The sequence below is a fragment of the Centroberyx affinis genome, unplaced genomic scaffold, assembly GCF_046629955.1.
Source record: "Centroberyx affinis isolate AG114_WGS23_722 - 3 ecotype Tasmania unplaced genomic scaffold, CSIRO-AGI_Caff_v1 ptg002859l_1, whole genome shotgun sequence".
NCBI lineage: Eukaryota > Metazoa > Chordata > Actinopteri > Beryciformes > Berycidae > Centroberyx > Centroberyx affinis.
Genome location: NW_027280994.1, coordinates 19,400 through 36,253, shown reverse-complemented (window position 1 = coordinate 36,253; position 16,854 = coordinate 19,400). Strand labels below are relative to the sequence as shown.

General features: G+C 40.1%; 1 protein-coding gene across 1 annotated transcript in view; it reads right to left on the bottom strand.

The window, feature by feature from the left end:
* Positions 1 to 3,659: 3,659 nt before the first annotated feature.
* cadm1b (cell adhesion molecule 1b) overlaps positions 3,660 to 16,854 on the bottom strand; it is a 29,801-nt gene continuing 16,606 nt past the window's right edge. Inside the window, 3 exon segments of the mRNA XM_071536339.1 lie at positions 3,660 to 3,793; positions 3,931 to 4,059; positions 12,776 to 12,826. Coding sequence (XP_071392440.1) covers positions 3,675 to 3,793; positions 3,931 to 4,059; positions 12,776 to 12,826 — 299 coding nt within the window. The 3' untranslated portion in view covers positions 3,660 to 3,674.

Sequence of the window (16,854 nt, the reverse complement as noted above, 5' to 3'; positions counted from 1 at the left end):
CACCATCTTTTCATCTATGAAAATGTATTTGAAAATGCATGTATTTAATGGATGCAAACTTGTAAAGAGCAAACCGATGCTTGATTTTGTTTTACTGTCACATTCTATAATTCATGAGAAACAACTGATACTGTAAACGTACGTGGGAAGTGTTACGATGGAAGAAGTTTTATGAACATCATTGTGATTTAGTTGACACTGACTGTACATAATTTGATATTGTCTGCTTAACAAATCTAGTTTTCTTTCTTTGTGAACTAGGTCTATACAAAATAATATTTAACGTTTACTGTAACAGTGCACCATATTAAGAACACATAAACATGTACAACTGAGAAAAACATGTACATCTTGTGATTTCTTCACTTCTGAATAGCTGTGGTACTACAGTATATACTTGGGGCCTTAAATTTGCATTCTACCTGAGATGCAAAACACAACTATTAACACTCATGAACCTGAGAGAGTGAAAACAAACGTACTAAATATCAAGTATTAAAAACAAAAATTGGATTAGAATGATGCTTCCGACAATCCTTAACGTTCCTCGATAAAAGCAGCAGTCACTTTATACCCAGTTAAGATAGATATCAAACTTCAAAACAAAATTAGTCATGCAGATAACTGCTGTGTGTTTCCATGACACCAAAATTCTTTATCCAGAAATGAATTTAATTTTGTTGCAGGTTATTATAGCTTTTAGTTATACTGTATACCCCTCTGATATTACTAGTGAGCCTTGTTCTAAGATATCCAAATAAATAACAAATGAAGTAACACTATAATTATGGCCATATTGAAATTTTGTGTAAAACGTGATCACTAATTAAGACAATAAATACTACATCTTGGCATACGACATTCTAGTCAATGGAAGCTGCCATACCACCCTGATAAACGTACAAATATATTTTCAGCTGTTTTTTTTTTTTTAATACATCGAAATCATTCCAGCTGATTGTTCCAGTTCATAATCGTGATGCAAGTCTATGGCGCATGAATACAGACAACCTCAATGGATATTGGCCCTGTAAGTTATAAAGTAAGTATAGAAATATACAAGATATACTGTAGAGTGTACATGAAGATATGATACTAACCATATGCCTCAAAATCAAAGAAGGCACTAAATTAAGTCCTTCAGTCTTTTGCTTTATAATGACACGTATCAAGAGGTGGGTTTAAGGCAGTGGTTATCCTTTTTGATAATACATTTATAGATGTTTCTTTTTCTATTCAGGCAATACGATGAAATCACTCACTAATTACCAAACAAGTCTATGTTTTACATTTTCCTCTTATAGCTGTAACAGAATCAGACAGCGGTCTTGTCATGGACATTAAGCATGCATGGTGCGTCTCTCTCTGTGAGTGTGGGATCTTGTGATTTGTGGGGGAAAAAAAAAAAGGAATTTGTTTCAGTAGACGGCTCTACGGTCTTCGATGAAGGTTTGAGGCTGTAGGATGACAGTAAGAAAATGACCTTTCCCGTTCCCCACACTAAAGCTCTAAGCAAATCTTTGATAACTTGCGAGGGTTCTCTGCCCATGTGACCCGCCAAGACGGCCCATAGGTAACATGTCTTCACAGACAGCAAGGGAGTTTAACTGGTTCATATCTGCAGCGTTTAAATGTATTCTTACATTTGTATGGGCAAGGGCAAGAATATTCTGTGCAGCAAGGTTTTCAAAGCCAGGAAATACGCAATGAAAGATTTTTTCACTTGCTGTAGGTATTCAGACTGACATACCTTGATACGTTATACATTTCAATTGAAATTGTAACATTCTGTCTTCCCTTTAACACAGTACAATCAAATAAAAGATACAACCTTAGATAATAAAATAGGAGGTCGAGGTCCTTCTAAAATTTCTAGATAACTGCTCAATATATTAAACTCAATATATAACTAAAATAAATTGTCCAAGAATGACACACAAAGATATAAAAAGAAAAAAGACAAAATAAATCTATTCTATTCAGAGAGGAGCAGTCTGCGAAGTAGAATTTCAACTTTTGCTGTACATAAGTAATATGCAGTGTATTTGCCCACATACACTCACATAACTACTGTATTTGGTCCACTGCTGACCAAGTGGGTGGTAAGAAAATATGAAGACTTTAATCTTAAAACCAAATGCAGATCCAACAGGCTGTACCAAGATCAAACAAATAATACAATTTAACAAGGCTTTATGATCAATCCAGCAAGACCAGCTGCTCTTTAAACTATGACAGGGTTTAGTCAAAGTAAACCCTGATGCTAACAACAGCATAAAGTCTGCCAACGCAAAGGGAATCTAATGGCTCTGTAATTACGGGGGCTGCATTTCCTGCCATGTTTTTGGCCCATCCATCCCTTAGATGTCAAAATAAATGCTGGAAAAAAATCATTACTAAACAACAGATTGGTAGGGGCCGTCTTGATCAGATGATGTGTTTTCTTCTCCTAATAGACGTGGTGTTTTCAAGGCCCAGATGTTCATCTAATGACAACAGAAAAGCATAATAAATAGATAACAATGTTATCTGGCATTGTTGATATACCATTGTCCTCTCAATCATCAGAAACACCAACTGTGTGTTTACAGATGATCCTGAAATGCTGCTTGACACCTTGCTTACGATTGCCAACAATGAAAAATGAAGAAATGGCACTGATTTTCTCTATGGAAATCTAAACTCTATGTCATGCCACATTTCAGCTGCCATGCCATAATCCCCTACACAAATACTGAATTGAGCTCGCATCTAGTGATAATCAGATGTTCTTATCTAACATCATTATCATGTCTTTCAAACCAATGAGAGACCGAAGTTGTACTTTGCTGTTTTGGGCATAATCATCCCACCTTCAGGGAAGAAATACATTCTATAATGAAGATGATTACGCAGAATTGTTACATTAGTTATCAGCAGAATGAACCTGACCTCAAAGGGATGGGTGAAATCTGTGTGCCAAAGTATGTCAAAACTAATCAAAGCCACTGGATCTGTATGTATGGGAGGACAAAATGTAATACAGCTAAAATCTTGAATGAACAGGGACCATTAGACTTTGACACTGGGGAGAAACGTGTTGACACTGTGTCCCAGTTTTTCTGGAAATTACTCAAAAGTGCGGGCGAGTTGGCTTCTAGTACACAGTGCCTCTGAGATCCAGGTACATGAGCTAATAGCTTGCTGCAGCACACATAGACAAACACCAGGCCATTTAATCTCCTCCAAAAGCCAAATACAACAAAAGGATCTAGTGGAGTACATGGGAAAAAATTAAACAAGCACGTGGGCGGCGGGCTGGGAAACAACAACAACAAAACGAAAAGAAAAAACAAAACAAAAACTAAAGAAAGAGAACAAGGCACAAAATTGTCTGTAAAATAATTGAACTGTACAGAATAGGCCCCAGCAGTCCAGGAAGGGTCGGATAGGAGAACCAACAGCACCAGCTCGTACCACTTGGCCATGCCTGTCCTCCTTTCCTCTTTTCTCTTTCTGTCGTCTCGTCACCCCAAATCCCCCCCCCTAAACCCCCCCTCTCCTCCCCCACCCACTCAGAGTTAGACATAGTGCTCCTACAGTATCGCCCCCCATCCCACCTCCCACCTCCCACCTCCCTCTCCCACCACCATCCCCCCCACCCCACCCCCTCTCTCCTCTCTGGCCTGTCCAAATTAGATGTAGTACTCCTTCTTCTCATCTGTGTTGTTGTGTCCCCCCTCCGCATTAATGATGGCCGTGTCCGCATCTGCCGCATCGTCTGCCCCCTTGGCTTCATGCGTGAAGTAGGTGCCTGCGCAGGAGTACAGACAAATTAGCAATGTCCCCCCTCATGCACTTGAATGCGATTGCACTCCACTTGTAACAAAAAACACTCCAACTCTTAAGATGTGTTCATGATCAAGTATGATTGTACTGCTGGTGCTCTACCTTTGTGTCTGGCGAAGTATCGACCAAGAACAATGAGTGCGCAGAGGATGGCAAACATCACCACGGCAACCACTCCTCCAATGACAGCATGGTCAATTTTCTGCGGTGCCCCCTCGCCGGCTCGGGAGTCTGAAAACAAGACAATAACAGTAAATAATTTCATGATCAGTAAAACGCTCTCAGCCACAAAGCTAATACCTTCACATAGACCTTGACCACCCTGGAATCTATGGCTATTACCAGATTAGACTGCCAAAACACACTAAATTGGTTTACTTTCGTTCAAAGCTTCTTAAAGAATGACCTAACCACGGAGACATAATATAATGAAAAAGCTATTCAGTAAAATGCCAGCTTCTGTTGTTTACCGATAAAAATGAGACGGTACAAAGACACATTAGATTGCAGTTGGTCTGTGGAGAATGGCGAATGTTTCACCATTTATTGGAACTGAAGGGCCCTTCTGAGGGCATTCAAACCATCTAGTGCTTATGTGCTTATGCATATACACTGTCACTTCACAGCCGCTTCAGACCACCAGTCATTCAGGTCGATAACAACCTGAATGAGGCTTCTTTTGCATATGATATGTGACATTAAGGATGCTCACGTTGTGTGAAAACATGCTAACGACATTTTCATTTATTTTTTTCCTTTCTAATTTCCCTGCCAATTAAGGTGCATACATAGTCCCTAACATACAGGGTTATCATCCTATGGCTTGTGAAACTCATTTGAATTCGAAACCCATTTTACATTTAATAAATCCATTCACATTTTCTATTTAACAAAAAAACCCCATAATGTTCAAATAACTGATTGAGTAGTAATCAAAAAAATACTGGAGGCCTATCTAATAAAGAAGCTTTTTACTAAGTTGCATACCGTGTATTTGTGTCATTATACGGTTGAATCCAGCTCATTATATGTGTTATGATGTCTTCAGTGCCATAACTGAAATGCCTGTCTGAGCCTCTTCAATGAACGGTGTTGAAAAAATGTTTTAAGACAGTTATATTGCAATGATACACTAGACATCTTCTGCAATTTAAGAGAGAGCTCACACACTGTAAAATACACTGTGATTTAAGGGGCCATTTCTGGAAGTTATAGAGCTCAATCATCAGAAATAGACACAAGTCTGGAGATAAATTGGCGCACAGCGTCCCCATGCAGAGAAATACATGGCAGCCTCAGGTGTCAGAGTGTAACTCTGTCTACCATTTAGCCAGATTTATCCGTGCACCACAAAAGAACAAGGCAAAATTTGAAGCCTTTAAATTTCCAGTCTCAGAATAGTTCAGAGGCATTTATCAATAGCCTATATCTGTGCACATTTGGACTGATGGAGGAGTGGCGGGTGAGGGAATGGCTGCACTGTTCTTTGCTGCATGAGGGAGCAGCTCAATTCTCCATCAATCTCGCTAGTCATGCTCTGAACTTGAATGATTCTGATAAAAGACGAAGCGGAGAGTGCAGAATTTCTTTACACTGTGAGGGTATAATAAGTCCACTTGAGGAGTCTAAGACAAGTGACACATTCACATCTTGTCCAATAACAAAGCCTTATATAAGTCACTTTCGGTTAACATGAAGATAGCGTGGAAGTGGAACTGCAATGAAACTGTAATTAATGAGAAAAGTTCTGTTTCGGCTGAGCGCTCTTGTAAAATGGACTCGTCTTCACCGAGCAAACGGTTGCTGTGCGTCTGTATCTGAGGAGCAGGGATGTGCAAGGCACAGTTTGTTTACTGTATCAGGATGTCAGATAGCATAGCTCATTCCCAGAAGAGAGGGAGCGGCCCATGCTCCATGCTAATGAACATACTCCCGCTAAATGGCCTGAGCAGAGCAGTGATGTCTCCTCGCCTCCCTCACCCCGCACCTCTCCTGCCCTCACCTTGCTCCCCGCTGTCTTCCACTTGACACATCCGCAAGGAAACATGCCGGGTCTCGGCCATCCCACACACACCGAGGGAACATTTTATTTCGCAGGAAGAAATGTGCCCGGTGAATGCACCGAACAAATCTAAAAAGGTATCACAAAAATGTCAGCGAGAAACTATAAATCTTGTGACACCTATGAACTGTAATGGTTGGTTGCATATCATGTCGCTTACATTATGTAATGAATGCTGGTTTTCTGTTTGGCAGTCATTTATTTATTACTTGGGCAGCAGGGTGGCGAAGTGAGAAGGGAGACCATCCTTCAACTGGAATGGGAGGGGGAGGACTTAAAGGTCCAGTGCAATGAGAATTGCATTTCTCAATTTCATGGTGTAATTTAACAGAGGACCTGATAATGTCAAATTATTCACATTATTATAACTGTCAACATTGTGGAAAAGCCCTTTGAAAAACTCTCCCTCTGGTTGTCAACAGAATCCAATTTATAATTCCATTCTACTTCCTGGTGTAAATGATGTCACCTGCACCCAGGTTTTTTAACGAATGCTCTGATTGGTCAACAGTATGCATAGTTCATGAAGTGGCCCATAGTCTGTCAGACAATAGCCGGCCAGCTGCTTGCCAAACTAGTCAAAATCTCTGTGCCTCCATTGTTGCTGTAAGTGCTGCGAGTTCCAACACTAGATATTTGTTCCCCAAAGATAGAAACTCACTCCTTCAAAATTTGTACCATCTGACCATAAAAAACTGAAAAAAAAAAAAGATTCTCATTGTGTTAGAAATGAACCTCAACCTTTTCTTGACTGAGATGAAATCATTGCATCCATACCAGCTGCCACTCTGTAGCTGACCCTGACCTCTGACCTCTATGTGGAAGGTGTAAGCGAAAAGAGAATTCCTCCATCAGGGATCAATAGTGTCACATTGTTATTATTATTAGTCCTCCCTCTTCCTGCGTAGTTCACTTGGTACTGCGTTGCCCTAACACTTCCAGCATCAATCGTGCGATTCCCACCGGGGCTGTCGATGTTATAAAATGTATGTATTCATAATACCGCTGGCTGCTTAGAATAAAAACCTTCTCCAAATGACAGACAATATTATTACAGCAGTCTTCGTGGCCTTACACTTGAAAATAAATAGAATTTGATTATGTGGGTAATGTGGATGGGCTGCGCACCGCCGGCACAGCTCTGCTCACTGCTCAGCGAGTGCTGACATGCCCACACCTCCGTCCTGACAGGATGTGCACAGCCATGGGGATTTATGGGGGAATAAAGAGGATTTGCAACTGATGCCCGTGTCTGCACAGCAGTGAAATCTGCTCCACTGAACTACAGGACCACATGCTTTACGGTCCCACCTTTCTGTCTCTGTACTGGAATGACTAATTGCCACTCTGGTCAGTAACAGAACATCCTATCAGACTCTCTGTCAGACTGGGGATCAGAGCTGTGTGTTTGTCACCTGGCTGATTACATGGAATATTGATTTTTTCTTTTACATTTTATTAGTCATAGTGTAACACACTACAGAATGCTGTATATAAGCAAGCGCACAAACACACACTCTAATAGAAATACCACCAGTACCATTATTATTTTTTACTACTACCACTAATAGTAATAATAATAATGATAATAATAATAATAATAATAATAATAATGATAATGATAATGATAATAACATACTTATTTGCACTTTACGAATAGCCATTTTCCTTTCTCTATCATTTACTTTTTGCAGTTTTCTGCTTCGGAGAAAGCCATATACAGGTAACACACACACACACACACACACACACTCACACACGCACACACACACACACACACACACACACACACACACATAGCAATTTATAGATGCAATTACGTGGATATAATTGAAACAATGATTCTCTTGCATTGATAGAGCATTGTGTCTTTGTACCGCCTTCACTTACACAGAATAGGTTCTCAGTGTAACTCTTTTCTGGGCAATAGCAGCAGAATGGGGCATTGCTACAGAATCTGCTCAAGGATTGTCAATAGCCATTTTGCAGCATTGAACTGCTAACATCAGTGTCTTTTGTATTTGCTGTTTGAAAAGGAAATGAACGTAATAAGTTGAGCATGTGTGGTCAATCTCCTCCAAATCATTCTTCTTATTGCTATTGTGCTGAAACATCAACAGAACACAATATTGTCCTCAGTACAATTCCAATGCCACGGCTCTCCAGCTAAATAGAGTCCAGAGTCTTTTGTAATAACCACAACAACGATGTGAAGACGCACGTAATTCAGCTGTGACATTTAACGGAGGTGCAGAAAATACAAGTGAAGGTCTGACTACGACTAATAAAATGACAAATGAATGGAAACTGTGACCGTGAACTTGAGACTCTTCGTTGGCTGTTTACTGTATCTTGCCAAGAAAATTTGACATTGGCAAAACTCTCCACACAAAAGCCAGTAATACCCATCTCCACTTCATGCTTCCCCTCTGCCGCTTTTCAACATGTTTTCCCCCAGCGGAGATCAAGGCGAGGGAAAAGGTCGACAAACTAATAGAAATCTCTGCCCTCTTCCCAAAGTAGCCCAAAGTAACATGCCACACAAGCGCACCTTATCTGCCGAGAACGAGGACAAGGAAAAAATTCAGCAGTCAATATGAGAGACACAATGACAGTCCATCTGTTTAAGTCAGATGGCACATAACATCGAGTCTGCATAACCTAATGTCCTAAGTACAGCTCTCATAATCATTTAAAACTATCCCAATATTACTGCAGTGGAACACTCTTTTAACTTCAGGGTGGGCTGGCATTAGAAACTTATTCCCTAGACACCAATTAAAATGGACCATTACAATATTTTCTTTCTTTAATAACTGTTAAAAGAAAAAAAACAAAAAAAAAACTGTGGGTCAAACATAAAAAACTAACACTATTTCAACAGGGAATCAGAATAAACAAATCTAAGAGAAAACAAATTAGCATTTCTAAATGATCCTTTAATTATTCCAGTGAAGAACTTCAAAGGGTGATGATACTTGTGAGAGTTAAAACAATTCCAGTAAATATTTAATGATTAATTATGTTGAATATCAAATGCACTCCTAACAGTCTTTGTTGGAGTCAAAAGTGTGCATGGAGTAAGGCTTGATTGCACCCTAAGCAGTGGAACGCTGCCAATAGCGAACATGTATCACTGCGGAGGGAAGAAACACCAAACAAAACAAAACATGTATGACTCTTATCCTTAAGGAAAACACGCCAGAAATTAAATCCTAAAGTACCATCTGGCATTAAGTCACACGATTTCTTTCTCAAAACAACAAACTGCAAACAACAATGGCATATCATACATGTCCCATAATGCCATGAACAGTATCTGCATGACAGCGCGGAAGCTTAAGGAACAAATACATGGGAATAACCATGAAGAACTGTATATACTGTGTTGATTTGCCATAATTATCTACAAATCTCCAGTGGCTTGACCAAGTGGGCAATAAAGATCATATTCTTATTTCTTATTCTTATTTTTACTCTACTACTTATTATTATCATTAATAATATTATTATATTGCTCATTATGATATTACTCATTATTATATTAATACTCATAGACTCATCTGTACATGTTTGCTTGCAAAACTATCTTCGGCAGGGCTTTACATTTTTTGCAGGACTTTGGTCGCACAATTATGCTATAATGTCATCTATACAAATTTCCACAATATGTCACAGTATGCTGTTCATCTCAAGAAAACCCCTTTAAATGTTATTTAATGATTGTTCTGGACTAAAATAAAGGCTAGTACCGGGTTTTATATCACTTTAGATTATTCAGTGGGGGTCCTAACATGCTAAACAGCAATTTACCCTTGATTGTGGATTTGAAGAAACATAGGGCCTTTACAATCAAGACTTGAACGTAATTCCTTGTTCCGTGTCTTTCCTCTCCCTGCTCTCGACACGCTGGGGGAGAGGGGGGTTACTAAAGGCTTACCCAGGATATGATGTCCCTGCCTCGGATCATCTCTGAGCGTCTGACGAGCTGGAGCATTATCTCCGCAGACTCCCTTTATTCCCTTAGAGCTGGGAAATCTGGGTAAATTCTACCTTCTGCCCAAAAGAAACATGACCGCTAGCACAGTGCTCATGGAATACCATCTTCATTTCTTTTCTCTGTGCTGTGCTGTAACCTTGAAAGCCATGTACTGTACATCTTGCAAAGTCATATTTTCTTTCACAATAGCTTGCAAGGTTGAGGTGCTTGTTCATTCGTGTTGTAATTACAACTCACAATTGAGTACAGCACGTTCCGGCGAGGGAAACGCTGGCACTTTACAACTTGTACATTCAGTTCATCATTCATTTGAGAAATAGCTACCTACAATCTATTCAGTGTGAAATCTCTGAAACTGAATGAAGTATTAGGATCACTGAGATTGAAGGTCACTGGTATCTACCTTAACTGTCTTTCGCGCGATACAAGATGTCAAGTAAAAGCTATTTCTAAATGCATTTTACAATGACCATCAATGTAAGTTTTAGAGTAAATGTTTTTTTTTGTGTGTTTTTTTTTTACAGAGCATAGAAACAAGGTTTGAAAACTTTCAAACACATGAAAGAAATGTTTTTATAAAACAGTGACTCATTTCTCCCAAGAGGTCTCCACAGGCTCTGGATCTTTTAAGACACTGAAAGACTTGACAATATGAACTCTTCTGAATTTTTTGAACATGCTCTTCATTCTGACACAGCAGATGAAACAGCATAGAAGACAAACAACTGTGAGATTCTGTGCTTTACCATGGCATTTGCTCCCCCTCAGCACAAAACCATATTTAGGCCTTGAACTGCTGCCTCTGTTGCTAGGCTACACCAAGAGGGGGAAAAACGCTTATCAGAGAGGAGAAAATCTAGCAGCGCGTGAAAGCATCACATTTTGGAAATTAAAAGCAATATTCTACATCAACTATGAGCCACAAGAAGAGGAGGCAGTGCATTAACAACTTACAGAAGCCCCATTACATGTTTCCTTTCACATTAAACAGGGGAAATAGTGTGACCACATGGAGGACCTGCTGCTTATGAGGATTAATGAATGATGGCAACTTGAAAAATGTGTTTATTCATTCAGTTGGATGATCCCCCTCGCATTTACACTGTGAAGTGCTCAGATCTGAGTGGAGCTGTCGAAACAGAGCGCGCATACTGTCCAAAATCAGGATCACATAGGTCTTGAAAACAGTGGCTTCTAATAACAATGCCAAACCTCTATTGAAGGTGCCAGTGCCAGAGCCAAGGCACGTACTGGTTATAATGAATGGATAAGAAATTGTGCTGTATACTTCCTTAGTGGCAAGAGGAAAATGCCATACTGTGCTGTTATGCTGATTAAGGTAGTGCAAAGCGATCTACCGCAAGCCAGCTTAACATTGCCCCTGTGACAGGGTATTTAGAAGAGTAGTGAACTGCAAGAAAGCTCAATTACATCCTCCCAGCATGTACTGCATAAATCATGGTAAATCCTCTTTCAAGCCTGTCTTTCGGAAATTACTGAAATGTTACAGTATGAAAACATGGAGGCGGCTGCATCGCTGAAAGTGAGAAGTGAAGACTTAAAGGAATACAACACGGAGCAATGCGTGAGGTTTTTTTTTTGCAAAACAACTTCCTGTTTGACTTTGCCACGCCCAAAGAGAGGCATGGGATTGAAATGATCGTGTGCTGTGTCCATGCTGTGAGTTCCTGCCATGCCGCTGACACTGAACCTGACAGGAAAAAACTGTCCTAAAGAGAAAATTTCACCCATAAACAATACTGTACAGTACTGCTTTCATTCTGAATGTAACCCACAGGACACAGTATTCCTGTCATTAATCTAAGATCTAAGAAGTGCTATGGAAAGGTGTATCATTATTATTATTTGCCCTGGGGGAACTCACAAATAGGACCGAGGGCACTGCCATTTCCAAGACTACTCACTCTATTTTTCATGAATAAATAAAAGTAAATGAATAAATGAATGGATGAAAATTAAGTGAAAGTTGTCATCATTACAATATTCTGATCAAATCTTACAGTATTGGACCTTTTGATGCAGTCTCACATTAAGAGTGTCAAAACTATAATTTGCATATTGACCCTACTCATTTCTAAGATTATGTCAATTGCCAAAAAAATAATGAAATAGCTGTATCTTTGTAGCAGCTATTGATAATCCGATCTATTCTATAAGGATAGTTTTTTTGTATTGAAAATGTCACATACTGGCATATCCAAATGTCAACTCCCAAGGTTGCCTCGTCATCTGTCTAGAGTTAGCGGTGCTTTTGAAATAATAGTGATTTTTTTATGGTTAATATTGAAATAAATTTTCGTAACGCGGCCGAATCAAGGCGTAAAATATTGCGTACGAATGACGGCGAAAGGTTGCTCCGCTATAAACGCCGTAAATGAACTGGCTTTCATTCATTTCATATGTCTTTGAGAAAATAGTTATTGATGTTTTCAGCCTCGCAAAGACGTGATGTGACTGGCATTTGTGGGGGAGATGTAAAGGGCATTATAATATGACGGATGGGCCGGTTGAGATATGGCTGCAGATGCTGATAAGATAGGGGAACAGCAAAGCAGAGTCTCTACATTTTCCCAGATCAAACATGTGACTGGAAAGGGCTATGACAGGTGTCTCTGACAGCCCCGTGCTGCCTGTCCTCAATGTCACCTATCAGCAGCACTATCTGATTAAAACTGGCCGTCTACAGTCTCTTATAACCTTATATTCGATCTCTCTCTCTCTCCCTTTCTCTCTCCCCAATCACCTGATCACGTGCACACACACACACACACACACACACACACAGACGCACGCACACACGGGCACACACACACACACACACACAAATGGTTGGTGAGAGGGACAGTAGTGGGGGCATACAGTACCTTGCGTGTAGTCTGGGTTGGTGGTGGGTGTGGGGATAGTAGTGGGAGCATCTAGATGGGAAAATAAAAAAAATAAAGAACATGTATAAGAAATAAAGGAAGACAAGAGTGAAGAAAGAGACAAAAGTCATTGAAGATGAAGAGCAAGCGCTACCTGCACTGTAAATTGATAAATAAGTGATTTCTTTTTAGAAATGTATTATTTGGACACTAATTTCTTCACTTCACTGTTTCTTGAGTACATTTTCTAAGTAATTGTGAATAATAATGTCTCACAATCATGGAAATGAATCGCCGTATTCCATGATATCTTACAGTAATTATGTCAAGCTGTAAATTGAACCGTTCAGCCGGTCCCCCGCTGCAGCGCAGCAGAGGCCTGAGCAGCATCTTCTGCCCCATAGTGTACTGATTAGGCCTGTCACGAACCCTCTAAACAAAATAATGAGAAAGACAAAATGGAGGCCAATCCAGGTATGCAACAGTACTAAGAGGGTTGAAAGCTTCCTCACCGGGGGAATATATGCCTGTCTCCGGTGCAGGGGAAAGATAGCATGACCCCTTGCTGGGGGAGAGTCACAGCAGGGGAAATTGGCTGGCTGTCTCCATGCCTTTACTGTCTGCACTCCATCAAAAGACAGCAGTGGGGGACCACACACTCCCAAACTAATGATAAAACATCAAGGACAGCATAATGTTGCCGCCGGGGATGGAGTGTATGGCGGAGGTGGCGGTGATGGTGGTAGGGGGGTATCAGGGTATCAGGAACAGATTCTCCTCTGACAGTATTTGAAGAGGGGGGTGGGGTAGATTTCCTTCCCTGTGACCGAAGGCAGTCTGATAGCTGAAATGTCAGTGTCTGGGAGAGGGAAATTGGCCATTCAGGGAAGAGGGTCTTCACAAAGGCCGGGATAGGATGTGGCACATATAATAGCCAGGCGAACAAGAATTCTCCATGGGCAATTTCCAGGCTGGATGACTCTGGGCTCAGCATTATGAGAGCTGAAATATGAGCGTATTTTGGACGGGGCCATATTTTCAAGGCGCATTTGTATCTGTGAGGAATTTGATATGAAGAAATTTAACCATAAAGTGAAACAATGTAGGAGAAATTGTTTATCTATGCCTGCTTAAACCTGACTGCCAACAGGGCAGCCGGGTGGGGATTTTGTTTTACTCTTGTCTGTTTGTTTTCTCTTGCTTAAAAGTTCTTTATCCTTGTAGTTTTATGTAGATTTTCCTCGAAAACACGGGGGGAAATACGGTGAAAAGAGGTTATTCCAATCCATCTAATGAATTCATATTGTGAATAATTCATTCACATGCTGATATGTCAGATGTTGTTCCTCAGTATGGTGCATGATTGATAAAACCAGTATGATTCACACTTTCACAAGAGCCTTTCATAAGAACAGTTGACCGAACCATATCTGGCCGTGTTATTCAAATCCCAGAAGAAGCTACAAATTCCTGATGAGTTGTGAGAATCTTTGACTTCATGACCGTAGGAGATTTCTCGGTCCAAAAGTCAACTGCAGAGTAAACCGCAGAGTTAAAGGCAGCATTGTTCTCCTGCCAACAGGCAGTATGTGTGAGTTATAGCACCAGGTCACCTCTGTCCAGACAGAGCTGTGAGAGAAAGGCCTCTACAACCAGCTTACTCCCACACCTGACACCAGCCAGGGGGCACAATTCACAGCCTGCTGCAAACACATCCACACAGAGAACAGCCTCGCTAGCCTCTCTCCCAGCCTTCGACCAGCCACATACAATATATGCACCACAATAGAATTTGATTTGACATGGATTTACATCGGCCTCACACCTATCTAGGTTGTCCCATAGTGAAAGGTCATTACTCTTCTTGAAATAGTAAGGGCTTGAAGGACTAGCACCGGTAGAGGGTGGCAGCAAGATGAAAGAAAATTGATGGACAATCCACTATGGCTCTATCAATACTGCGCATGAGAAAATATTTATCTAGGACAAAACAACTCATTAAAGCAAGCCTATTCTTTGCGTGCCACTGGTTAAACAAAGCACATGCAGAGCAAGCAATGTTTTGACAGACCTGTGATGGCTTCACGGGATGTCACAAGAGCTGCATAAATTGCCAAACAAAATACTAAAAATGTCCATGGCAGGTCATAACGAGAGAAGAAAATGATAATTCTGCCGAAAATTGTCTGAGAGACAGAGGGTTAGGTTAGCTGGGCGGATGGGGGTGGGTATGGGGGTGGGTGGTGGTGGATTGGGGCTGTGTGTGGTTTTTGAAAGGCTTAGAGATATACCTGCTGAGCTAAAATGCATGTGGTTATCATGCTAAGACCAGTCCATGTTCATAAACACACACTAATTAAGCTACTGTTGCAAGCATGATTAGTCTGGGAAAACAAACCCTCATATGGACCACAACATGATTTTGTCTGGCATTAAATCCTCCGGAAAAGAGGAGTGGGAATCTCAGACATAATTATACGCTGTTATTAGCACCTTTTACCAATCTCCTGTGTCTCATTATAGCAAACTAAAGTCATAGAGCTTCCAACAGTCATACACCAGAGATACAATGCTTAATGGGAAGTGGTAAAATATGTGGATTGGAAATTACTGATAGAAGAGGGTAAATTATGTCCAAACGCACACAGATTGGTTAACCATCAGCATATCTAGATACTGTATGTTATGGAGATCATTTGTTTCTGGACCAGAGAACATGTTTGCTTCCCATGTACTGTGAGCTACGTTCATCTGTGAAACTGCTGCTGTCTTATGGGTGCAGCTGAAGGGGCGATGAAGCAGAGCTATGATCACAAGAAACAAATGATACATAATCCAAACAGCAGCAGACACATATCTTTTATTACTGTTGAATGCCTACAGGCATTTCATTCAAAATGTCTGAGCTTTTAGAATATTATATTATTTTAAAGATCTTTGTTCAATGATAGAAAGCATGCCTTCCCAACTCATTCCTAAAATATCAGAGATGATTTACTGAAAGAGAGGGCAAATCTCAGTTCTTATGGATGCAAAGGAACTTAACACAATTAGGAATTCAGTGATGATAGCTTGAATAAGTCTGCCTTGAGTGAGCTATTTGCCGGCATATGCTGTCCTTTTGTTTGGGAGTGATCATTACGGGCCCATTGGGAACAAGCAGATGTCATCATCTGCCTGGCAGAGCACGATGATGAATAACCATGGGGTGGCAGAGTTATGAGAGTCACAGGAAACCTATGTCACAGTGACAAAGTCACACATGTCAGCTGGTGAAATAAACACATTACTTCTCTGAACATCAGAAGTGACCTACAGGACTACAGAACCTCAGACACCACAACTGACCAGGTAACCAAATGTGCATAAAAACAGCATATGATGATGTGAAAATCTATATTCCTATATTATAGATCTATATTATAGATTGATTATTGAACATACTTGAATCATGAAAAACTGGAATACCTATGCTGTTCTGAATGACCTCTGGTCAAGAGTTAGACTGGTGAAGTGCTACTGTAACTAAAACCCAGTTTAAAAAACATGCAATACCTCATCAGTAACAGCTTACCACATCCATGCAGGCTGATTCAACTCTTGTCAGCTATTTGTTGACAGCTTGTTGAAAAAACATATGCTATTTCTGTGGAAGTGTGAAAACACCAATCCACTAATCCATTAATTCAGTTTTGGGAGATGCTGCTTAGTTAAAGTAGTTACTACTACTACTAATAATAATACAATTTATAGCACATATCCAAAAGCAGAGTTTACAATGTGCTTTACAGGCACAGATAGGCATAAATGGTGATGTTATGAATAGGATAATATATATATGGATAAGATAATAATAGGAAACACATTCAAATGAAAATATATTTAGAATATAAATAAACAAATAATGCATCAAATATTTTTTTTTTGGCTAAATAAAAAAAAAATCCATCTCACTGTAAGAAGTTATTTAAAATATGCTACTGAATTACATAGACTAAGTTCCTCAGGCAGGTCATTCTTCAGTTTTGGAGTCCTGACGGCAAAAAGCACAATCAGCTTGTCAGAGTTTAGACTGAGGG